This window comes from Xenopus laevis, chromosome 2L, assembly GCF_017654675.1.
Source record: "Xenopus laevis strain J_2021 chromosome 2L, Xenopus_laevis_v10.1, whole genome shotgun sequence".
NCBI classification, from domain to species: domain Eukaryota; kingdom Metazoa; phylum Chordata; class Amphibia; order Anura; family Pipidae; genus Xenopus; species Xenopus laevis.
Genome location: NC_054373.1, coordinates 111,103,366 through 111,130,910, shown reverse-complemented (window position 1 = coordinate 111,130,910; position 27,545 = coordinate 111,103,366). Strand labels below are relative to the sequence as shown.

The window sequence follows — 27,545 nt, the reverse complement described above, 5'->3', positions numbered from 1 at the left end:
TTGCGTAGAATTAGCCATTCTATAACATACTATAAGTAAATTGTAATGGTGAACCACCCCTTTAACCTATTTTAAAGTATGATAACAATGTTTCACCACTTTTAGGATTTTATGGAAGTGTACTTACCAAAACAGGACAACTGACTTCTATGCTTTTGTCTGGAGGAGCAGGGTTGCTCTTGATTTCTAATGAAAACCATACTTTATATGGCGCTGTGGAATTAAAAAGCAACATTATGTAAGAAAACATTTTATTCTTATTATTGTTATTAATAACAGCCATTTGTACTATAATAAAGGTATAGGATCTATTATTTAAAATGCTTGGGACCTGGGGAAAGACCGAATATGAGTTCATTCTGTAATTCGGATCACCATACTTTTAGTCTGCTAAAAATCATTTAACTAATAAACTAATAAACATTAAAAATATACCCAATATGATTATTTTGCCATCAATATAGATTCATACAGCTATTTTCCATCAAATACAAGGTACTGTTTTATTATTACAGAGAAAGAGGAAACAATTTTTAATAATTACAATTATTTGCCTAAAATGGAGATTAGCTTCCCGTAATTTGGAGGATTCTGGATAATGGGTTTTTGGATAAAGGATCCTATACCTGTATCATGTATTCAACACATATCCATCTAATACAAATCTCTAAATACGTTTATATATTTGAATTCCAAAGTAGATGAAGGTACTTCCATATCTGAGAGATACTTAGTTTAAATAAGCTTTTGTAGGTATATAAAGCAAAGCAAGTATTTAACCATTTCCTCATGGCATTCAGTCGACTTGGCCCCGTGTAAAGGTGTATATACCTTTTTTTATATGCTGTTAACCTCTTTTAGCAGATTTATAGATAGGATATGCTAATACTTAAAAGAAAAGTGATTGTTGATAAATGTACTGAAAAATAACTTAACATATTATTGGCTTCAGCACCACATTTCACAAATTTTGGTAAAAAGCCAATTTCCCCCACTGTGCTACAATAGAACAAAGTCTGACAGTCTCTTTGTGTTGCATTAAAGATATTGATATCTGAATTGAAACATCTGAAACAACTTAATTTTATATAATTTTTTGAAAATATTAGATTTCACTAGGAATTAGCTAGTGGAGTCATTTTGGTGAGAAACCCAAATTACTTCTCTTTTAATAAATGGGAACTATATCAACTTTTTGGGGGTTATTTATCAAAGTCCGAATTTAACTCATTGTTTTGATTAAAAAGTCCGACCAACTCTGAATTGCCGATTTGACCTTATTTATCATAGAAAAAGCTCGCTAAAATCAGTTTGGGCAAAAAATCCAGAGAAATCAGATTTTCCCGACAAAAGTCAGATTTCCCGCCGGAAAGTCAAATTTTCCCGCCAAAATCTGACTTTTTTGGCCAAAACTCAGTGCGGACCATAACAATAAAATGGGACCTTTGCCACTGACTTCTATAGCACCCAACAGCTTGGAGATGGCAGATTTTCTGAATTTTTTGTGATTTTTGAATTTTTAGTTTGATAAATAACCCCCTTACTGTCAGAAATGAGTACATTTCTTTTACACTATGAAGCAATCTCTAAGCACTAGATTTCCACCAACTTATATTTTACATAAAATGTAATTTTCATGTGACCAATTATATACCAAGGAGGGCAAGGTTATTTACTTAAGCAAATGCGGTGTCCAAAGTTCAGTTTTGGATGTAAAAACGCCTAAATTTTCCCCCACAATTCCAGCATCACTATAGCTGAGTGCAGAATTTTGTTGACCACAATTGAGCCCGATACCTCAAAACAAACACAACTGGGACTGATTTACAAGCTTTTATTTTTTTCATTTTCAGCACTAAAAATCATGGATTATACTTTAAACCACAAAAAAAGGATATATTAAAAGTAAAAACCTTTAAAAACACTAATATAAAACCTTGCCATCTAAAAGCTGCCAAGGTCATGTAGAAGTCAATGGGAGCTGTCCTTTTTCAGTCTTTCTTTGTTTTGTCCTTTTTGAGGATTTACTTTTTTTGACACTTGTAAAGGGGATTCAGAGATTTTTGTATTCAGATTCTTTTCTGTTTTCTTTTAGTGCTTTTTATATGAGGAACTTTTAATAAATTATGTTAATTCATGGTTTCACCACACAAATTCGAATTTTAATAAATGGGCCTCAACTGTGTTTGTTAATTAAGCAGTTGTTGAAGCTAAAATTTTCGTAGTGGGAAAGGTGCCACATTCAGTATTTGACATTAAAATCAACTTAGCCCATTGTTTTTAGCCCTTGATTACTACCAAGTGACAGTAGCTCCAAGGCTTCCTTACATCAATAAGCACACTTGTGAATGTTGTTTGCAATGAAAAGGTGCTCAGCACAGCAATTTCTTATAATTCTTATCTGACACTTTTTTGTTCAGTCCCCCATCCTAAATAAATATTTGATTATACACAAATGCCTTAAGGCAATTAATCTATAATAATGACAATAACTGCAAAAAATTATCAATACAGGAACTACAATGGCCTATAATTAGAGCAGGATTTACTGAAATAAATACAATTAATTACTACTTTGGGGTTACTAGGTTAACTAGCAGTAACTTGGGAAACTATTGGAGGTTTGTTGAGTGTAGCAGAATACATAAAGAAGGCACTGAAAACCAAAAACACCCTCTCCTAAACTGGGGACAGATAAAAGTCTGAGGTATATAGAAAAGCTACAAAAATAGCTTAGAGGAAAAGGGTTTACTTATTCTTTAATATCTCTAGAATTACTTGAAATAATGGCCAGAATAAAATACCTTTCTTCCTGCATTCAGTCTCATGTAATTTTTATATTACAAGCAGCTAAACTGCAGCTCATTTCATCTACTTCCTAGTCTAGCGTGAAGTTCTGCTCCCTATTATTTTCTGAGATCTGAGATGCAATATATTTTTATAGAAACCTACATTGTTTGGGGGCATAGTTTTGCTTTAAAAATTAGCCAAGGATGATTATAGAAGGGTTTGTATATAGTAAATAGGGATGGGTGAATTTTTTCGCCTTGTTTCACCAAAATAATTACGCCCATAGACTTTTATGGAGTTAGGTGTCAAAAAAAAATACGGCATCAAAAAAATATCGCTGTGCGACATTTCGCCGGCGGCAAATTTTTGGTGTAACGGGTCAAATTCGCCCATCGCTAATAGTAACCAAGCTCTATACTAAGTAAAAGGAAGATTGTATTCATTAACCCAATTAAACAAAACAGGCTAATGGGATTATTTTCAGTTGCAGGCAGACACCTAGGAAACTGGAAATGCTTCAAAGACACAAAACTGAATCAAAGAAATAAAGTCTCAATGGAAAATGAGGTACATAAAGCATATACGTTTTAGCATTCACAGATTAACAATCTTTATTTAAGCAACATTTTACTAAACTAAACTGATTTTACTAACTGATGTTGAGTTTACTACTATAGCTCAGTTTCAAATAATTAAAGCTTAGGGGCCTTCTGGTCACAAATAATAATAACAAAAAAATGTAATCAGTTGATCTGAAAAGAAGAAATGAGGCTAGATACCTGAGCTGTAGTCTACAAAAATGCAAGAAATATATAGTAACAATGCTTACATCAACAGATGGCTCTCAGTTCATATTGTGAAAGCTTTGCAACTTAAACTTCTGAACCAACAAATATCGTCCCATTCAGTGCAATATGTTGTGTGAAAAAAAGAAGGCATGTTTAATAATGCAAAACCCATGACTGCACTTACATTGTTTTGTGACTATTAATATCTAAACGCATTTGCCAGCTTAACTGAAATGTTGCATGAATACAAGTTTTGAATAATAAAACAATTCTGTAAGCACAGATTCAAAATGCTGTTTTGTATTTTTCAGTTAAATAAATTATACAAGTACTAAAAATATCTGCATTAATACATAAACCCCAAAAGTGAAAGGACAGTATGAAGACGTGTACTGCTTCTGCTGAGTATATTTGCTCACAATGACAGCTCGCAAAGACACAAATGAAGGACATTTCCACTATATGTTTATGGTTAATGCAATTAAGAACTTCTCCCCTTAGCCACACTAGAAATTAAACAACATCATTTTACAACATAGTGCATTTAGGAGAAGTATAAGCAAAAAATGTTTTAAGCAACACATTTATATACTGTTGCATAGTAAAGGGGCAGATTTATCAAAATGTGAGATTAGAGCTCTCAGAAAATTTAACTTTTTATTCTAAAAATCCCAAAGGAATGAATAGAAAGTGAGTGAAATTTTTTCTAGTGAGCTCTCTAATCTCATGTTTTCATAAATCTGCCCCTAAGTATATTCTCTTGTGATTTCAATAATAAAATGCAACTTTAGATGGAGTACTTTACCTCTAATAATACATAAAGATCCCTTGGATGTGGAAATAGAGATATGAGGGTTGGAATTAGGGTTAGGTAGAAGAGGCATGTGCTAGGAGGAGAACAAGAAGGACATACCTTTTCCACTTTCCTACCTCGTATTCATGTCTTTAACTCTGGAGCAGGATAGGCATCCTTCCCTGTTGGCCTAGCCCTGAGAAATATTATGGCTTTTGGACACATGGAATCTACAATTCAAGATACTATACCTGAAAGCTTATGGTCTGGCATCTTGAATTGTAGATTCCATATGTGTCCAAAAGCCATATTTCTCAGGGCTTGGCCAACAGGGAAGTATTGCCATCTACATGAAATGCAGAGAATGTTTGTGTGTTTTAAGTTGTGATATGAACATTTTAACACATTTCCTGTTTATTAATCATTTAATAAGATTCTATTAATTTTTAGCTTTGGTCCTATTACTACCGAAAAGCAGATGATTCTAAAAAATGTATCAGAACCCTGCATTTCTTTTTCTAATTTATTTCATTAGTCCAGTCAATGTTAGGATAACTTAAACTGGCCATAATTACAACTTAAAAACAATATATAGCTTACAGATGCAGCCAATTAAAAAAATGTCAGTCTCTTAGATTATTTCTTGCCGCCTCTGAGGAAGCTGACAACACACAGCGAAACGCGTTAGGCACAGTTTGGGGGACACAACAGCCCAGAAGCAAGGCACCACAAGGGAGTCTGGAGTGAGCTGACAGGACTACCCCTTGGGACCCCACACAAACTTTTTATTGAACTGAATGCGCAAAACCCGTCAGGGTAAATGTGAGTGTAAAATTCTTTTAATTGATTTTAATTAGTTTTTAATAAAACGGTATTACACTATCACTGGTTTTATTCCTGGCTTGGGACCTGGAAGGAGCAGCGAACCCTGAAGGAGGGACCAGAAAGGGCTTCTCGTTATATGCATAACACCACGGCAGTGGTTTGTAAGTAGGCATTTTGCATAGAAGGTGGAGGCGCTTCACCCCTGGAATATATTTCGGTTTACAGGAAAGGCATTGTCTTTTCTTCACCTCTATCGCTAATTTATCCCCCCATTAACAGTCACCTGAAGGGAAAAGGGGAGAATACACCTATTTTAACATCTAGTGTATGCACAGGGTGATATCCCATATTATGAACGTATTACGCTATGCTTGTTTTTAATTTCTGTTGCCACAGGCGCTGATCTCTTCTTATACATATCCCTTTGGGAGTATATATATGCTTGATAATTACAACTAAACCTACTGTGCAAATTCCTACTTGTGTAATAGTTGATGGGCTTCATTCTGCTCACTTGGAAAATTATAGCATTTAGTCAAATACAAGAGTCCTCTGCACTCAACCCATTATCAATATATTTAAGACAGCGACATTTTGTGCATACTGCTACTAAAAAATGCCTTACCCTTTAAACAAAACAGGGATTGTTTGTCCATATATTGCAATATATTTAAGCTGGCCAACTACGTCAAAGTCATCCCACATCTGGCCAGTCCTATGCTCAATTTTATCTGATTCATTAAGAATTCTATTGCTTCATTATACATTTTACAAAGGGACTTGGTTTTACCTGCAACTTAACTTGCTGCTTTCAAAGTAAACCTCCATACTTGGCTGCCCTTTTATTAGACACCAGTGGGATCACCTGACTATAGTTGGGAAGGGTGGGAGCTACAACATGGAGCTGGTCACTGCTCCTGTATAAACTATAACAAACAAGGGAAAGTTGTGCTCACCACTATTTTTTAAAACCATTAGGCGGGGGTGCAATGAGAGTGTGACCACAAAATACATATAGTCAAATACAAGAGTCCTCTGCACTCAACCCATTATCAATATATTTAAGACAGCGACATTTTGTGCATACTGCTACTAAAAAATGCCTTACCCTTTAAACAAAACAGGGATTGTTTGTCCATATATTGCAATATATTTAAGCTGGCCAACTACGTCAAAGTCATCCCATATCTGGCCAGTCCTATGCTCAATTTTATCTGATTCATTAAGAATTCTATTGCTTCATTATACATTTTACAAAGGGACTTGGTTTTACCTGCAACTTAACTTGCTGCTTTCAAAGTAAACCTCCATACTTGGCTGCCCTTTTATTAGACACCAGTGGGATCACCTGACTATAGTTGGGAAGGGTGGGAGCTACAACATGGAGCTGGTCACTGCTCCTGTATAAACTATAACAAACAAGGGAAAGTTGTGCTCACCACTATTTTTTAAAACCATTAGGCGGGGGTGCAATGAGGGTGTGATGAGTCAGGTGATCCCACTGGTGTCTAATAAAAGAGCAGCCAAGTATGGAGGTTTACTTTGAAAGCAGCAAGTTAAGTTGCAGGTAAAACCAAGTCCCTTTGTAAAATGTATAATGAAGCAATAGAATTCTTAATGAATCAGATAAAATTGAGCATAGGACTGGCCAGATATGGGATGACTTTGACGTAGTTGGCCAGCTTAAATATATTGCAATATATGGACAAACAATCCCTGTTTTGTTTAAAGGGTAAGGCATTTTTTAGTAGCAGTATGCACAAAATGTCGCTGTCTTAAATATATTGATAATGGATTGAGTGCAGAGGACTCTTGTATTTGACTATATGTATTTTGTGGTCACACCCTCATTGCACCCCCGCCTAATGGTTTTAAAAAATAGTGGTGAGCACAACTTTCCCTTGTTTGTTATAGTTTATACAGGAGCAGTGACCAGCTCCATGTTGTAGCTCCCACCCTTCCCAACTATAGTCAGGTGATCCCACTGGTGTCTAATAAAAGGGCAGCCAAGTATGGAGGTTTACTTTGAAAGCAGCAAGTTAAGTTGCAGGTAAAACCAAGTCCCTTTGTAAAATGTATAATGAAGCAATAGAATTCTTAATGAATCAGATAAAATTGAGCATAGGACTGGCCAGATATGGGATGACTTTGACGTAGTTGGCCAGCTTAAATATATTGCAATATATGGACAAACAATCCCTGTTTTGTTTAAAGGGTAAGGCATTTTTTAGTAGCAGTATGCACAAAATGTCGCTGTCTTAAATATATTGATAATGGATTGAGTGCAGAGGACTCTTGTATTTGACTATATGTATTTTGTGGTCACACCCTCATTGCACCCCCGCCTAATGGTTTTAAAAAATAGTGGTGAGCACAACTTTCCCTTGTTTGTTATAGTTTATACAGGAGCAGTGACCAGCTCCATGTTGTAGCTCCCACCCTTCCCAACTATAGTCAGGTGATCCCACTGGTGTCTAATAAAAGGGCAGCCAAGTATGGAGGTTTACTTTGAAAGCAGCAAGTTAAGTTGCAGGTAAAACCAAGTCCCTTTGTAAAATGTATAATGAAGCAATAGAATTCTTAATGAATCAGATAAAATTGAGCATAGGACTGGCCAGATATGGGATGACTTTGACGTAGTTGGCCAGCTTAAATATATTGCAATATATGGACAAACAATCCCTGTTTTGTTTAAAGGGTAAAGCATTTTTTAGTAGCAGTATGCACAAAATGTCGCTGTCTTAAATATATTGATAATGGGTTGAGTGCAGAGGACTCTTGTATTTGACTATATGTATTTTGTGGTCACACCCTCATTGCACCCCCGCCTAATGGTTTTAAAAAATAGTGGTGAGCACAACTTTCCCTTGTTTGTTAAAAATTATAGCATTTGTCAAAGAAAAATAAATCAATGCCAAAACAAATTCAAATGATTTTGTTAGCATTGAGGTTGTTTATCCAGAAAAGCAAAATATTGCTTATTCAGAAAGCAAAGCAAAATATTGCGTATTCAGAAAGCAAAGCAAACGATTCAGAAGCAAAAAATAGTTTATCCAGAAAAGCCCTGGTCCCAAGAATTCCAGATAATGGATCATTTTATAAAGCTTCTTCACCTTTTTACATAAATATAAAGTTCTTTGTCTGTTGTTGTCAGTGTACACAAGGGGCAGATTTTGTTTAAAATGGTGCATATTTGGCACCAAAATCCACAAGATATGCACACTTAGAGGCACATTTAATTAACCCTCGATATTCGACCATCGAAGTTAAATCCTTTGACTTCGAATATCGAAGTCGAAGAATTAACCGCAATTCGTTCGATCGATTTTAATCCATCGAAACCACTGTCATACTCAGTATCCTCGGCTACCCAAAACATAACACTGTGTGCTACTGGTAATTTTTTATTTCTGTGATCGTTTTTTATTGTTCTTCTAATTCAATTCATTACAGTAAGCCTGTGATCATGTCTTTAAACTGTTAATTTTAAACCCCTAATGGGGAATGTAATACTGGTCTCTAAATGTAGCCATAGATGCACCAATAATATCATACAAAACTTATTTTCATATGATATTCAGTGCGTGTATGGTGAGAGAGGAGCCGTCCGATATCTTCAGAAGACTTTTATATTGGTCGGCTCGTCAAACATAGCCCATTGTTAGTGCTGAATTGTCAGATACAAGTAGAATTCCATTGTTTCTTCCTGTAAATCTGACGATTCAGCTCTACACATGTGTATTGAAACAAACAATATTTCCTGGAAAGATCTTTTCCCAGAATGATCGTAATTGTAATGCCTATGGCCACCTTAATACAAAAATCGGTTGCAATTCATTCGCAATACGAATAAATGTTCGCAAAATGAACAATATTGCTTTTGCAAACATTTTGTCATACATTTGACAGGATAGTGATTTCAAATTTTATTGTTTGCGATGTATATATAATAAAATTTCTTGAAGAAAAAGTTATGTTTGCTCCAAAAGTTAATGCCACTTCGAGCAGGTCTTAAAGGTTCGCAATGCACAATTAAGATTTGCAATGCAATAAAAACTTCATGAGGAATATTACATTGCAACATGAACATTTTTATTTGCAATTTTTTTCTCTTTGCACATTTTATTGCATTTCCCCTTAGTATAATGGAAGTAATCCGAGTTCAGTGGGACTTGTCCATCTCTTTCACTATACAAACAATACCAACTTGGTAAATTTCCAAGCTTATTTTGATTACATTTTATGATTTGTTCCTCCACAGTTGAGCTGATGCTGGAGAAATACCTGTTCCAGTCTGCCAAAGGTTCACATTTCAAAGGGCAATGATTTCAAGCCCAAAGCTAACAATGGAGTGGTTCAGAAAAAATAAATGACTGTCCTTGAATGACCCAAACTGAATCCACTAGAGAATATTTGGCAAGATTCAAAGACTGCAGACCACACAAATTTTTCCAGCCAACTTGAATAAGTTAAAGCTACAGTATATTGCTTATCTTAAAAGAATGGGAAATATTGTACTATGTGTAAGGTTATAGGCACATAGTTGTTATTCTGCAAACATCAATTCCTCTGAATATATGGCAATTTTTTTTACTTACATATTTTACTGTTTCTGTGATTATTTTTTCATATACATTGTGCTGGCAATGGAAACAAATACCAATGTATTTTAAATCATCAAAAAGTAAAATGTGGGAAAACGGATAAAAACAGGTTGATTTATGAGTATTTCTGATATTTGGTCTGCAGTTCAAATTTTATCAGGAACATTTTTCATCAAAACATATCCCTTTTTATTTCCCTTTTTTTATTTTGCCAGTTAAACCCAATTTAGTTTCATTGTTTTCTATGGGTAGAAATCTTGAAAGTTTGTGCTGAATACTAACACATAACTGATTCATAGAAAAACACATTGGGGCAGATTAACAAAAGGGCGAAGTGGCCATCGCTAGTGAAAATTCACCAGAAATCCCATATGCAGGGACATTGCCAATTTACTAGCACTCATAGAGGACAAGTGAAAGAGACAATCACTATCGTAGTTATGCACCCTATGGCCAGGCGAATTTTACAAAATGTTACCTCTTTTGTCGTAGACCTGGCGAACTGATAAGATGAAGCTACATCCTACTCAATCTTAGGTCAGTGCCAAAAAGTCATAAAAGTTCTAAAGACCCATTCTCCTTCAAGACCCAGTTCTAGGTAGGATTTTGCAAGACACACCTTCCTTTGTATTTAGGAGAGGTAAAAATTTGGCAGCACATATTTCCAAAAGTTTATGTAGCACTAAAATACAGAGTGAGGAGAGTGCTTGGCTCAAGTACAAAGGCTCTTATAGATGTGGACACAGTAGGTGTAAAACCTGTTTGATTATGAAAGTATCCAAATCTTTTCACAGCACTGTAACCGGGGCTAACTTCAAAATGAACCAATATTTTAATTGCGCATCAAAAGGGGTTATTTATATGGCAACTTGTATCTGTGGAGCCCAATACGTTGGGAAGACCATCAGGACGGCCAGCACCCGGTTGTCAGAACACGTCAGCTGTGGAACGTTTGGATACGAAATCAGCCATAGCAAAGCATCTGACAGACAAACATCATGGTGAATTATGTGTAACTTTCCAAATCATAGATAAACCTCGAAGAGATGTGAGGAAAGGTGATTTAGATCAAAAGTGGTGTCGCCTTAAAGCTTTTTGGATTTATCAATTGAAAACCACCGAAAATTATGGTGGACTTAATAGAGAGTGGGAGCTTGCTTGTTTTTGCAACTAGTGCATTTCTTTAGTGTGTAAATATGTTTGACAGTTTGAATTTATTTGTAGTTATTTATTTATTTGTATTAACTTATCAGTTGTATAAATGCCCATCGGGGTTAATGTTTTTATGGGGTGTGGCTTGTAAGGCTTGTGGTGCTTTATTAATTGGTGTGGGGGGTTTGCATACCTTATGCTTCGAGGAAGTGGTGAGACGCCACAAAACGCGTCAAGTGTGGGGTACATGTCACTGCTATAATATATATGCTTTTAATTATATTTAATAAATGAAGATTTTATGAATTCAGCTGCCGAAATGCTCCGCAAGTTCTGTATTGTCTTCATAAAAGTTCTAAAAAGCAGGCTTTTTTTCATATTTTAAAGTGGGATTGCCTTCAAAAGTTCTAACTATTAAAGATTTGTTAGATTGTGTTAAAAAAAAATTTCAACAATTTGAGGGGCATGCCACATTTGTTTTAGGGTGGGTTCATGTGAAGGGCATTAGAGGATCTTTTTTGTCTTTATTATTGCTCCTTTGGACATTTGTAATAATAAGTGGCCACTTCAAGCTTTTGCACCATCTCTAATAAAGACGTCTATACAATCTATATGCACCTGCCATATTCAAATTGACCTAATCGTAAGTGTACTAACAAAGTTTCACCAGGCAGAAAAGAACGTTACCAAAAGTTCGCTATGAAATGCACATGCTGACAAATTAACACTAGCAAAACGTCGCCAGCACTCAGTTGCAGAGATGAAACTTCGCATTTTAGTGAATTAGCGAATTTGCGCCTGGTATGAAGTTTGGCAAAATTTCGTCCTTTAGTGGATTTGCCCCATTTTGTGTTTACACAATGCAAACCTAGGGGAAACATTGCGAATAACCTTCTCAGTTATATTGATTATAAAATCCCATGAGAAAAAAATATAAATTCAGAATGATAATTCTGAAATACTTCTTACTATTTGTGCTTTCCAATAGCAGGTTCTTACAGTTATGATAAGGAATAAAACAACCAAAATATGCTTTTTGAACACTTATTTCCTATAGTGCATTTTATTTCATGGAGAGTGCATAATTTACAAATGCCGCAGGTACAAATGTAAAATCACTTAGGATTACAAATTGTGCTCCTTAGTCCTTACTTAATTAAGAAATTTTGTCCAGGCTTTTACTACAGATGAAAAATCTGTAGCAAGATGTAGAGTGCAGCACCTCTATTTGTTTGGGGTTCCTCAAGGTTTTCTCTCCCTGTATACTTATTCCCTTGGCAAACTTATTAACTCATAAGGTTTCCAATTCCACCTTTATGCTGGCAATACTCTATCTCTCCTGATCTCAACCCAAAGTTCTTAACTCGTGTCTTTTCTTGCTTGTCGGCTATCTCTACCTGGATGTTCCATTGCTAACTTAAATTAAAACGCCCCAAAACAGAAATGGCTCTCTTCCCCTATCCAACATCCATTACATCCTAGAGGTTTCACAGTTAGGGGCAGATTTACTAAGCTCGAGTGAATTTTTGAAGTTAAAAAAGTTTGAATTTCGAAGTAATTTTTTGGGTACTTCGACCATCAAATAGGATACTACGACTTCAAATTAACTTTGTGTGTTTACACAATGTTTGTTTTTTTAACTTCGAAATTCGACCCTTAGTAAATCTGCCCCCCCCCCTATTTCCCCAGGTCTGGTACACTGGGATTATCTTTGATTCTACCCTGTCCTTTACTCCTCATATCCAGTCAATTATTAAATCATTGTTTAAAATCCAAGTTGCCACCAAAATTCTGGTTTGCTCTCTCATCATCTCACACATTGGCTACTGTAAGTCTCCAATGATTGGCCTTCCACTCAAGAGACTGTCACCTCTCCAGTAAATAATGAATTCTTTGCTTAAACATCTCATCAACCTCTCATCTTTTTCCATACCACTCACTGCACTGGCTTCTGCTACCATTCAGAATAAAATTCAAACTAATGACCTTGACATTTAAAGCAGTTTTTTATTCTGCCCCATCCTACATCTCTGAACTTATTTCTAGATACTCATCAAACCATTATTTTGCTCTTCTACTGACACTCCTCCACTGCTCTCTCATTACCTCTTCATTTATACACGCACATTCAAGATTTTGCACCTCTTCTCTTGAATTCACCTCCATTTCTGTCCAACTTTATCCCAATGTTTCTTCCTTCAAAAGCTCTCTTAAAACAGTTTACCCTCATCTAGTTTAGCATAGCTTCCATGTGCACTATATGCTGTTAAATGCAATGCTTTTGTATGTAAATCGGTTTGTTCAATGTAGACAGCTATTTGTTGTAATAGGGCTGCATAGGTGTAATTAATAACAATAATAATAATGACATGCAAGCCGTTCCTAAGATAACTTTGGTGAAATAGGTGAAATCAGCATTGAGAAAGCCATAAATGTTAAATTTTTATCTTAACTGTAGGAAAAAATATTTAGGAATTCGATTTATAAATATACCTACCACAGTTTAGAAGATTCTAGAGTAATGATAATTCATCTTTAATCCATAGGCTATAGAGGAGCCTAATATAATTGTGCAGTTTTTCTAGTGGCTTAGGAAACTATGCAGTTAATACATTATGTGGAATGATTGGAATTTTCTAATTAAGTATTTCTGTGTTCAATGTACAGGTATTGGACCTATAATCCGGAATCATCGGGACCTGGGGCTTTCCGGATAACGGGTCTTTCCGTAATTTGGATCTTCACACCTTAAGACTACTAGAAAATCATGTAAACATTAAATAAACCCAACAGGCTGGTTTTACTTCCTATAAGGATTAATTATATCTTAGTTGGGATCAAGTACAACCAACTGTTTTCTTAATACAGAGAAAAAGGAAATCATTTTTAAAATTTTGGATTATTTGATTATAATGGAGTCTAAGGGAGACAGCCTTTCCGTAATTCAGAACTTTCTGGATAACGGATCCCATACCTGTACTACCTAAAATCTATTAAAAAAACACAATTGTTCTGTCATCTGTTTGAATATATACTGTGTTAGTTAACAACAGTTTCAAATGCCTGTCTCAATGCTACAGAGGAGCAGTGAATAAGTTAATAAAGATTGCTATTTTAAACAATACATGTTAGGGAACGGCACTGCCAGTTTTCCGAGTATTCTTAATAAAAGGTTTCCAAAAATAGACCCGATACCTCTGTGTGCATTCCTATCTCCAAAAAATCCATTCATGATTTAATTTCTATACCCTTTTTATTTGAGAGTGGAAAATATGACCTTATCACAATTCGAAAGTAAGAATAGAAATAAAACAATATGATTTAATATGTGACAATAACATCAATATTGTACAATAATTAAATGCATTTTCCCTGTGCAATCTTTTCCAATTTGTATTTTTTTTAAAGAGAAAGTGTAAAATGAATATATTAATAGGAATGCTCTGTAATACCATTGCCATAAACCTGTTTTTGAAAGTCTGTTAGCAATAACACAATCTCATGTATATGCAGGTAAACAATCTACTGATCTATTTATTTTTGCTGCCAAGATTGTTGCTGTAATACATTGCATAAACATCTAATGCTGCTATCCTAGGCTTAATTATATATGTCTATATTTCAGAGAACCAGTGAATAACTATTAGTGAACTTTAGCACACTGCTAGACTAGAGTACTATCTTACAGGATGAATATGTTTGGGTACACAAAACAAGAATACCACATTATGATGCTGTGAACAGGAAATTTACAATGTGTTTTCTTTCCTGTCATGGTTAGTGAGCAAAGCAGACAAACCAATGTTATTTAATGGGTAATTTTATATGGTTTATCTTGTACTATAGTTTCATATGTTACCACTTTAGATACAAATATAAAACATGCAAATACAAATGCCACTGTTTATCTGATTACAATTCAAGCCTGGGAGTACAAGAACTGCAAGGAATATACACAGGGGGAAATCAGGAACATCATTATAATGCATTGATTTAGAAAAAAGATTATAGTTGCTTTAAAAATAGGAGGAACAGCTGATTATAAAGTACAATGTACAATGTAGCAATGCATCTACAACAGATACTGTAAGACAAACACTATTTTATCAATGCATGAGTGAACCAATGCATTTGTATTACCATGCCTTCTATTACTGGTTCACTTGTTCGCCAACCAATAATCGCACTGCAACATGCCCCACTAGGGCTGATGCTCTTTCTGGAAAAATATACAAGCCTTCCTAAATTAGTAACCTATTCCTTTTTAATTGCCAAGCTGTTAAAATTCTGGTCCAAACCCTTTGTCTGATTCACCTGACCATAATCTATGTTCTGTTTGGTAATGACTGTTAAAGGAATTGTTCAGTGTAAAAATAAAAACTGGTTAAATAGATAGTCTGTGCAAAATAAAAAATGTTTCTAATATAGTTAGTTAGCCAAAAATGTAATGTATAAAGGCTGGAGTGATTTGAAGTATAACATGTCAGTCTGATCACTACTTCCTGCTTTTCAGCTCTCTTGGTTTCCACTGACTGGTTACCCTGGCTACCAGGCAGTAACCAATCAGAGACTTGAGGGGGGGGCCACATGGGTCATTTCTGTTGCTTTTGAATCTGAGCTGAATGCTGAGGCTCAATTGCAAACTCACTGAACAGAAATGTACCATGTGGCCCGCCTTCAAGTCGCTGACTAACTCAGAGTTATAGAGCTGAAAAGCAGGAAGTTGGATTTTGGCTGTTTTATTAGACATCTGTTCACTCTTTATATATTACATTTTTGGCTAACTAACTATATTAGAAACATTTTTTATTTTGCACAGCCTATCTATTTACACAGTTTTTCTTTTCACACTGAACTATTCCTTTAACATACAATTAAAATTAATGTCACACATAAATCTGTGGTATGAATGAAAGCTTTCTGGTTCTATGACTATGAAGATTTTCATTCATCCAGGTCATGGTATATCTAGTATAGGTAAATCTAAAAACAACTGGACTTATCAATTCGAGTATTCACCCCAATTACAGTGATTCTGTTTTTTTAAAACGCTATCAATTCGAGTATTCATCCCAATTACAGTGATTCTGTTTTTTTACATTCGAGTTGTGAGTTTATTTGAGGTATACAAAACTTCACAAACTTGACCTGATAAATAACCCCCTTAGTAAAAGTGCCTGTCCATGACAATGTCAAACAGTAGTTGAGCAAATAATTGCATCTTCCTGAGCAGTCTGACTCTCTAGCATGTTTATAGGAGGCACTTTTTTCACCATACAATTGCAAGATTATACCAGAAAGCCATACTTAATTATTCAACAGAGGCAGACTGTGGGAGTGGGAAGCATCTGAGCAGAACCATTTACTGATTTTTGCTCATTTATTCTGGTTTTTGCATTTTTTTTTGGTTCATTGAGAAATGTTAATCTGTAATGGGTTATGACTAAAATGTACAATAATAACACAGATTTGTAATTATGCTCTTAAACTAACATGTTATAAGTGTGATCACAGTCTATTATAAATTACTTTAAGGTAATAAGTTTAAAGAGAAATTCATTTTACAAATGGCATACAATACAGCTGTTGAAACACGACTGTCAAGCTCTACTAACAAGATTCAATTTTCACCAGAAGAAGCTTGTTTTGGACAAAGCTGAACTTCTCTGACCCTTGTAATTGTTCTGGCACTTCTCCGAATAAGCAATAATGGTGTTAGCAGCTGGCTTTCCTGTCTGTCACATACTAGAACTCAATTTTTTAGTGTGATACCGATCCTATACTTATTCTACTAACTCTGATCATGTCTTGATAATTTTAATAATATGTAGTCATCAAGTACTGAAAAACAGTACAATATTATTTATGAATAAAAACTGAGCACATTTTTTTTCATTAAGCATCAGCTATGCGGAGTACATTATGTTTGAGTGTCTACACTTATGTCCCGTGTTATATTTATTACTACAGGTATGGGACCTGTTATCCAGAATGCTTGGGACCTGGGGTTTTCTGGATTACGGATCTTTCCATAATTTGAATCTCCATACCTTTTAAGTCTACTAGAAAATCATGCAAACGTTAAATAAACCTAATAGGCTGGTTTTGCTTCCAATAAGGATTAATTATATCTTAGTTTGGATCAAGTACAAGGTACAGTTTTATTACGTTTTTAAAAGATATCGGGTTTCCAAATAAATTTAAGAGAAGCAGGCCATTAATACAATCAAACTAATTTGCAACAAAAATACTAAATATATGACCAGTATTAGCATACAAATACTACAGTATATTTTATAAATTTATTTAGGTTCACAAATATTTTTTAATCTGAATGAATATAACAATGCATAACAAAATAAATTACATTGTTTTAATTCTACAAATGATTCATTTAGTTTATCAGTTTAGAAATCAATAAACACACAGTGAAATGTTCTTCTTTGTTTAGAAAAGAGAATTCAACCTACTGTGAATTGCCCATATGACATTATGAAAGTAGAAAGGATGGTAGTGATGTGAAAAGAGGGTGCAAGCTAGTCAGAAAATGGAAACAAGGCACAATTATTTAGTATTAAATGATCCATTAAATTATTTCTATTCAACCGGGTGTTTACAGGTTCCATCCACCTCCTGCTCTAAGCATGGTATATTGCTTCCATATTTCTATTTGGCAGCATATAATCCATGTGTAAATCATAAAGGAAAATGAAAGCTACGGAGGCATTTTATTGCCAAAAGATTTGCTGCAATAGTGCAAGCTATAACACTATATTTTTTTTAAAAAGATGTTTTTATTGAATTTTCTTACAAACATAACAAAAATTATAGCAAGACAAAAATAAATAAAATAAATTAAAGGAAAATCATAAAGAGAAGTGAGACCCAGTGAGAAGAGGTTAAAGAAGAAAAAAATAAAGAAAAGAAGGGAAGAGAAGAGAAAGGAAGAGAGCAAGAGAAGTGAGGGGTGAGGAGGGGATAAGCATCCGACCTGTCAAAAGTCCTATAATTAGAGGCAGACATTCAGAACACATTCGGGCTGTTTGTATTATAGTTCAAAACCCACACCATCCAAATAGCTATAAACTTATCCGTACATCCTCTAGACATATATACCGCTTTGTAGCACGGTAGGGCTTTCTTAACCAATTCCTTCCACTCCTCCATCTAAAGCTGGCCATAGATGTTTTTTTAAAAAAAGATCAGATCCTGATCATGAGACCACGATCTTTTTAGAACGATCCTACGATCGTACGAATTTACCATCAATTAAAAAGGCCAATTTGCCAGGAAAACAAAATGGAGCTGCCTGCTTGGCCCTGCAAACATAGATAGATTGTACTGGCCGATCAATTTCCTAACAGATGTCGGCCGAAAAATCATAAGATGTACGATCGTTTGAATCCCACTAACCGCACGATAATTTAGAAGGATTGGTCGGGCTTCCCTAAAATTGGTCGTTCGGCAAGAAGAATCGTCGCGTCTATGGGGAGCTTTAGGCGTAGCCAGCCTATTCCACCGGAGGACAATTAACTTGCTTGCATAGAACATAAGCAATTGGAGCAAAGTTCTGCTTTCTACGGAGTCCATCACCCCACCTGTGTGTCCTAACAGTGCCAAGCTGGGGTCAGGCTGTATGGGTAAGACCAATACTTTGGAAATAAAGGAAAAAATGTCCATCCAATAGCGAGTCAATTTGGGGCACTTCCAAACCATATGGAACACAGTGCAGTGCGGATCTCTAGTGCAGTGCTGATCTCTAGTGGGATCCATATAATGAAGACGCTCCGGTGTGAAATAGGAGCGATGTATAAATTTTAGTTGTATCAACGTATCCCTAGCTGATATTGCTGTAGCCAGCACGTGGCGCAAGCGAATTTGCGCAGGCGTTAAAAATCAGACGCTGGTGTCAAAAACGAGATGCCGGCGACATTTTGCAAATTTTTCACCGTTTCGCAAATTTCGTGGGAAATTTGTGAATTTTTCGGCAAAGTGAAATGCTCCAAATTCGCCCATCACTATTTTTGAATGAGATCGGCCTAATGGAGGCACATTTCTGCAGATCTTTCCCTTTTTTTGGTAATACAGAGATATATGCTTGGGACATGGGCACTACACCCCTCAGGGTTATATCATTAAACAATGCTGTGAGCAGCCACCAATGTCTTGTGGTGCTTATAGAACTCCACGGAAGACCATCTGGGCCAGTTGCCTTGCCTGTGGGGAGACTCAATCACCACTTTGACTTCCTCCAGTGTTATAACACTATATTTATCTGTAGAATGTTTTACCATACCTGAATAAAAAGCTTTATAAGGTCTCTGTTTGTTTAGGATAGCAGCTGCAGTATTAGCTTGGTGTAACATCACTTCCTGCCTAAATCTCTCCGCTCACTAATAGCTCTGGGCTCAGATTACAGAAGAGAAGGGAGGGGGGAGGAAGAGGAGCAAACTGAGCATGCTCACACCCGGGGCAAGGAGGTTTAAGCTGAAGGCAGGAAGTCTAATACAGAAGCCAATGTGTACACAATAGAAGGAAAGAAATGCAGTGTTTCTTTTGACAGAGGACTCAGAGCAGAACTACTTTGAGGGTTTACTGGTATATTTAGATGGACCTTTCTGATAAGGCTTACTTAATTTTAACCTTTCCTTCTCCTTTAAGCACTTGCATAGACAGCCAGTAAGGCTTGTAAGAATTAAAAAAAAGTGTCCAGAGCAACAAAGAATTTGCAGTAAATGAGGATTCACTTGGCATATAAAATAGAAGAAATTATTACACATTGTTCAGGTATGTGGTACAATGTATATGGAAGTACCCAACAAGCCACAGACTGGATATAAGTAAAATATCATATAATGAACTTTCAGTTCTATTAAATTGAGTTTTAAGGATGCAAGTTTTTGGCATAATAGGAATTTATTATAGGATGTAAACTAGGCTTCCTACTGAGATAAGGGTAAACAATGTACCAATGTTAACTAGCATAATAACTCAATTCACTGGCATAATGACTCAACGTAATTTGCCATCATAGACCAGTGTCTGCACTTCCTGGTATATATTGTATTGGTATTGGACTAGATTTCATTGCAGAATGGAATTGCTCCATTACAGGAAATGTCGACACTTAACAGTCGACTTTTAATATAAAAAATTTAATCTCAGAGCTAACCACAGGCAGATCACTAAAGAGCATCTGTGTAGCAGGTTAACAGCTAATTAAAGGAAGGGAAATAGGGACAAGTAATTAGAAAAAAAAGAAATCTAATCTGTTGAGCAGCTTGGAGCAGTCATTTCACTTAGATAGCATCCCCCCAGAACTATCAAATCTAAATGCATGTAGAATATATTTATGCCAGTGATACATTATTAAAAAGAAACAAAACAAACTAAACTAAAGAAAAGAGGAATGTTATAGAGCGAGCAATGACATGGCTGGTTGCAAATTCCTGCTAGTTCCCATCTAGAAAAGAAACATCACCATAAAAAGACTTTGAGCACTGTAAATTGTGTCGGACAGACAGCATACCATTACCTTCTCAATGCAGAACAGAGCTTATGTGAAGTAGCTCACTTAAGAGGCTGGCATGTTCAAGTAAGTGATTTGCCTTTGTAAATACATGTTTCAGCCTAAAACTGTGTCACCACCTCCATAATAAACATTATTCCCTAACCAGAACCAAGCACAACTCAGGAAGCAAATTTTATTATTTATGATAGATGTGAGCTTGTAGAAAAGAAAAAGAACATAAAAAGACACCCATAACATTCCACCTGTAATACACAGGGGCAGATTTATTAAGATTCAAGTTGTTTTTTTCCACAAACATTGGAGTTTTCTATTTGTATTTTTTTGGTGAACACTCACATTTTCAGGTTAGAAATAAAAACTTTAATTTTTTAAAAAAAAAAATACATGTAGAAGTCAATGGCAGAGGTCCTTTAAGCCATTTGAAGAGGTTAACAGCCTGCTTGATGTTTGAGTTTATTTTGGAGGGTTTTGCCTGAAAAGTCAAATGACTCGAGCGATATGAGGAATTTTTTTTAACGAAAACTCAATCAGTTTAAATTTTTGGGTTGTGGGACTCAAACTCGCAGAATCAAGTTTTTCACATTCAAGTTTTTTCTTAAGTAAGATACTGAACATTCGAGTCTCGAGTTCATTTGAAGTAAAAAAAACTCTAACACTTAACCTTTGATAAATAACCCCCATAGTGTTAGTAGATGTGCAGGGTAGATACCATTGTTAATTCAATGCATGCAAGCCTTTTGCTTCCATTAAAGGAGTTTGAAATAAGAAAAAATACCGGCAGATTTATAAATGACAGTTTTCTCAGCATGCCTAGCACCTGGTACAGGTGCTGGGCACGCTTCAATGCATTCTGCCAAATTCCTACATATGTAGTACAGGTATGGGATCCGTTATCCTGGAAACTTTAATTACAGAAAGGTCATCTCACATAGATTCCATTTTATCCAAATAATCCAAATGTTTATACATTATTTCCTTTTTCTCTGGAAACAATAAAACAGCACCTTGTATTGATCCAAACTATAATTATTCCTTAACGGAGGCAAAGCCAGCCTATTGGGTTTATTTCATTTTTACATGATTTTCTAGCAGAATTAAGGTATGAAGATCCAAATTACAGAAAGATATGTTATCTGTAAAACCACAGCCCCCAAGCATTCTGGATTAAAGGTCCCATACCTGTATTTCATTATTATGAGATATTTAACAAATGACCCCCTGCTGCTCTTGCTTTTAGCAATACAGGTTTACAAACTCTCTAATAAAGCACTCCCACTGCTTTTTACTCATTTAATAGAGACCCCAAGAAATGTTTTAGGGGATAATGATGCTTCATCAAGTGCCCCAAGTTGTAATGCAAAAAGTGATGACATCAAATTTGGAAAAGCAATGAAATAAAATAAATGTTTTTCAAGTCAAATTTTTTTGTCTGCTTTTAAGTTTGAATTTAATGAGAGGGCAATTAAAATTATGATAATACTGCTTCTGGATTTATGTTGAAGTTGGTCCGTTAATGGGCTCCATAGTTATAGAGACCTTTACTTTTGTTAATAACACTATATAAAGCTCTTTTTGTAAGTCTATGTGAAAGATGGATACAAACAGTTTGCTTTTCCCTTTACTGAGTGCTGGCCTTGTCCCCAGATATGATGTCATCAGGAAAAGACCAGAAATAACTAACTTTGAGTTTAGGCAAGTGCCACTTAAATAGCTATGGATGCTGGCCTGCACATATTGCTTGCATCTGAGAAAAGAGATTAACTTTGGGACAGATAAGTGAAATAAAGAGATGTGCAGAGTATCGGGAATGTCTTTAGTTGACTTGAATTGGAGATAATTCATGCCATTAAATGTAGCCAGAAAGCACAGATAAATTGTTAATGGAATGTCAAGTGATTCCATCTGGATCTTGATATGAATGCTTTCACAGAATAAAATCTATTGGGAAATAGATAACAGTTACTATAAATGATTAGAAGAAGGATATATAAACTATAAACCTGAATATCCTGTGCAGAAGTACCATGGAAAAAATGTCTGTAATAAAATTTATTTAGAATGCTATAAACATTGTAGGGCTTATTTACAGCATGGAAGGTGCACAGTGCAGTTTACACCCTGTCTTCCAGAATAAAACAATTGCTGCAGGTCTTTGTGCTCCAAGAGAGGCTTCTGCATGATCGCTATGGTGCACACTCTTGCACTTCTGCCGGGATTGCAGTAAATGACCTCTTTTGCCAATAACATACCATTTCCCTGAATGTTACATATTACAACATTACAGGAACAGCTGCCACTTTACTGATACTGCATTTCAATGAGAAATATAATCAATATGGCAACACAATAATAAAGCATGAGAAAATAAAGGATAGGATATATACTTCAATAATTCAATCATAAATTTAGCATGACCTCTGCAACTGATTCTCTTTATTAGATTATGTAAAATATTTAAAAAGGCTATACAACAGATTTTAAAATCAAAACGGATGTCCACCCAAAAACAGCTTTTGAAAATATAATGTGAATCAACTTTTAAATTGACATTACAGCACAAAGCACATTGGAGTACCGCCCTACCCTGCTAGCACACTTACATTAATGCAATGGATTCCAGCGATGGCGTTAAGTTGGCCATGCCTGTCCTAGCCAATTTTGACCATCTGGACATACATGCCAGGTTAGGTGATCACTTAAGGTTTTTTTTTGACCAAAGCACAACATCAACAAGTGAATGTACATTGACATTCCACAAGTGTGGAAATGAACAGACGTCACTTGTACAGTATCTGTCCATTCGGCCCACAGGTCAATCAGCCAGATACCAGAGAGTATCAGTCAGCATATGGCCACATATAGCTATGAGCCGGCTCCATGTGAATAATACCTGACACCCAAGCTTTATAAGTGTAAGGCCCGAGGGCCCTGAGGTAGTAAGGACCAAGGAGGAGGTAGCAAAAGTCCGAGTTCGCAGTACAAAGGGAGTAGGCAATAGAATAGTCGTAAACAGGCAGTAGAATCAGTTCAGGCAGACGAGGTTCAAATACGAGGGTTCAAGCAAGGTCGGTACACAAGATATTCAACAGGAAGCACACCCAGGAATCAGCAAGTGAAAACCTATAATTGGGCATTGAGGACAGTCTGAAGTTGCTTTAAATAGGCCTGGGTTTGGCGCCAAATTTGGACGCCCTGACGTCATGACGCAGACGCCGACGCACTGACGCCGACGTCCTGACGCCGGCGCACATTCTGACGCCGGCGTCCGTTCCGACGCCGGCGACCAATCCGGGAGCGGGAAGACGCTGACGTCATAATGTTGTACCCAGCAGGATCCAGGCGGTCGCCATCTTGGACGCCATCTTGGGAAGAATCACCGATTTCCATTACAGTACCCCCCTCCTTAGGGGGGGCCTCAGGACCACCTGGGTTGGAAGGGAATAGTCGATGGAATTTTTGGACCAAGCGAGGAGCATGGACATCGGAACCTTTTACCCATGAGCACTCTTCAGGACCGAATCCCTTCCATTCAATGAGGTACTGCAGGTTGCCTCTAGAAATCCGAGAGTCCAAAATCTTTTTTACTTCAAACTCACGATGCCCATCCACGATGACAGGAGCTGGGGAAGAAGAAGAAACTGCAGGTTTGAGCAAAGAAACATGAAAGGCATTAGGGATCCGCATCTCAGGAGGAAGTTGCAACCGCACCGCCACAGGATTGATGATTTCGGTGATAGGGAAGGGACCAATAAACTTAGGACCAAGTTTAGGTGAAGGAACTTTGAGGCGAATATTGCGAGTGGACAGCCAGACCTTGTCACCGGGAACATACAGAGGGGAAGAAACTCTTCTCTTGTCAGCAAACCTCTTCTGTGTAAGGGAACTCTTCTCTAAGTTGACAGCAGTAGCCTGCCAGATGGCCAACATGTGGGCAGCTTGATCGTTGGCGCAGGAACATTAGTGAGTAGAAGATCCTGCGGAAAAGCCAAGGGATTAAGACCATAAACACAAAAAAAAGGAGACTTTTCAGAAGAAGAGTGCAGGGCATTATTATGTGCAAACTCGGCCCAAGGAAGAAGGTCAGCCCAATCATCCTGACACAGGGATACATGACACCGGAGGAATTGTTCAAGGGCCTGGTTAACTCTTTCTGCTGCTCCATTAGACTGGGGATGGTAAGAAGAAGAAAACTGAAGAGAGATATTAAGGGCTTTACAAAGGGACCTCCAAAACTTCGAAACAAATTGGGATCCACGGTCAGAGACAATCTCAGCAGGAAAACCATGAAAAATATGTTTAATAAATAATGAAGAAAGTTCTGGAGCTGAAGGAAGTTTCCGAAGAGGGATGAAGTGTGCCATCTTACTAAATCTGTCAATCACCACCCATATGACAGTGTAGCCAGAGGAAGGAGGAAGATCCACAATGAAATCCATTGCCAAATGGGTCCAAGGGCGGGAGGGAACAGGCAAAGGTAAAAGTAGGCCTTTAGGAGGAGAATGTCCAGACTTGGATACAGCACAAGTGGAGCAAGAAGAAACAAAGTCTTTAACATCTTTTCTTAACGAAGGCCACCAGACAAGACGAGATAAAAGTTCAATTGTTTTCTTTACTCCAGGATGACCGGCCTGCTTTGAATTGTGGGATTGGACCAGAATGGATTGACGAAGCTCAGGAGGAACAAAGGCTACGCCTACAGGAGTTTCCACAGGAGCAGAAGATTGACTAGACAGAAGATGAGAAGCAATGGAAGGAAACAGGGCGGCAATGATCTTTGTGGGAGGCACAATGGGTTCAGAGTCTTCAGAGATGGGATCTTCAGGTAAAAAACTTCTGGAAAGGGCATCCGCTTTCTTGTTCCTTGAACCAGGGCGAAAAGTTAAGATGAAGTTAAAACATGAGAAGAACAGTGCCCATCTGGCTTGTCGGGGATTGAGGCGCTTAAGGGTCTGGATATACTCTAGGTTTTTGTGGTCGGTGAAGATAGTTACAGGGACCGATGACCCTTCAAGTAAATGTCTCCACTCTTCTAGAGCAAGTTTGACAGCCAGTAACTCACGGTTCCCTACGTCATAATTTCTTTCAGAGGAGGAAAACTTTTTGGAAAAGAAGGCACACGGATGAAGTTTCCCATCAGAAGAGGATCTTTGGGATAATATTGCTCCTGCTCCGATATCCGAGGCATCTACTTCGATGAAGAAAGGTTGGAGATGTTCGGGGTGCCTAAGGATTGGGGCAGACGAAAAGGATTCCTTAAGAGTCTTGAAGGCTTCTAAGGCTAGGGGAGACCAATGTTGAGGTTTACCCCCTTTACGTATGAGAACAAGAATTGGAGCAATCTTGGAAGAAAAACCTTTAATGAACTGTCTATAATAGTTCGCAAAGCCGATGAATCTTTGAATAGCCTTGACACTGGTGGGAAGAGGCCAGTCTTGAATTGCCGAAACCTTGGTTGGATCCATCTTAAAGCCTTGTTGGGAAATGATGTATCCAAGGAAGGAAATGGATGATACTTCAAAGGAACATTTCTCCAACTTGGCAAACAGATTGTTGTTTCGTAGCCGAGAAAGGACTTCTAGAACCTGAAGACGATGTTCTTGGAGGTTTTTGGAAAAAATAAGAATATCGTACAAATAAACGACTACAAATCGCCCCAGCAGATCCCGGAAGATATCATTAACGAATTCTTGAAAGACCGCAGGAGCATTGCAAAGGCCGAAGGGCATAACCAAATACTCATAATGCCCGTCACGAGTATTGAATGCGGTCTTCCATTCGTCTCCTTCTCTGATCCAGATAAGATTGTAGGCCCCACGCAGGTCTAATTTGGTGAAGAGACTTGCACCCTTGAGCTGGTCAAACAATTCAGAGATGAGAGGAAGAGGGTAACGGTTTTTCACCGTGATTTTGTTCAGACCCCTGTAGTCAATGCAGGGCCGCAAACCGCCGTCCTTCTTTTCCACAAAGAAGAATCCAACCCCGGCCGGAGAGGAGGAAGGACGAATAAAACCCCTTTGAAGATTCTCCTGGATGTATTCCTTCATAGCAGAGGTTTCGGTAGGCGAAAGCGGGTAGGTGCGGCCCCTAGGAGGCATGGACCCAGGAAGCAGTTCAACAGGACAATCATAGGGACGATGAGGGGGTAAGGTTTCAGCAGACTTTTTATTGAAAACGTCAGAGAAGGCTTGGTAAACTGGAGGTAAAGAAGAATTCGGGGTTACAGAAGAAACTTTGATAATAGATTTGACAGGCAGACAGTTCTGTTGGCAAAAAGAACTCCATCGGGAGATCTGAGCTGAGGACCAATCAATGACTGGATTGTGAACACTCAGCCAGGGTAGACCAAGCACAATGGGAGTTGAAGGGCAGTCAATTAAGAGGAAGGACAGTCTTTCAAGATGCATCATTCCCACAGTGAAAGAAAGTTCCAGGGTTGACTGTGAAATAACAGCAGAGGATAATGGACGATCATCTATGGCTAGGACTCGAAGGGGAACAGCCAAGGGTTGAAGAGGGATGGAATGTCTTCCAGCAAACTCTCTGTCCATAAAATTCCCTGCTGCGCCAGAATCGAGAAAAGCTTGAGAGGAAATCTTTTGGGTTCCAAACTGGATCTGTACAGGAAGAAGAAAACGTAGTGTAGAAGAATGGGGAGAAGGACCAATTCCACCCAGGTAGGTCTCCCCAAACCTACCTAGGTGTTGGCGTTTCCCGGCTTCACAGGGCATTCATAGGCAAAGTGGGCCTTGCCCCCACAATAAAGGCAAAGACCAGCAGCCCTTCTCCGAAGCTTCTCCTGTTCGGAAAGGCGAGCCCGTCCTATCTGCATCGGCTCTTCAGCCGGAGAAGAAGAACTTGCAGGAGCCGCAGAAGAAGAAGGAGGAATAGGATGCGAAGCCAAACTGGGAAGAAATGGTCTCTGGAAGCGGGGAGCCAGTACTGGTTGAAATCTCTGGAATTTCCTTGCCCGTTCACGATCAACTTGATGCTCCCTTTGCCGGGTATCCACTTTCACTGCCAGGGCAACAAGGTCTTCCCAGCGTGGAGGCATTTCACGGGAC

The 27,545-nt window shown here is 37.3% G+C and overlaps 1 protein-coding gene across 2 annotated transcripts in view; it reads right to left on the bottom strand.

The window, feature by feature from the left end:
• The window catches only part of LOC108708385 (cilia- and flagella-associated protein 47), a 221,168-nt gene that overhangs the window by 65,310 nt on the left and 128,313 nt on the right, over positions 1 to 27,545 (bottom strand). For both annotated transcript variants that reach the window (XM_041582354.1, XM_041582355.1), the window contains exon 52: positions 128 to 213. In XM_041582354.1, coding sequence (XP_041438288.1) covers positions 128 to 213 — 86 coding nt within the window. The remainder of the gene's footprint in view (positions 1 to 127; positions 214 to 27,545) is intronic.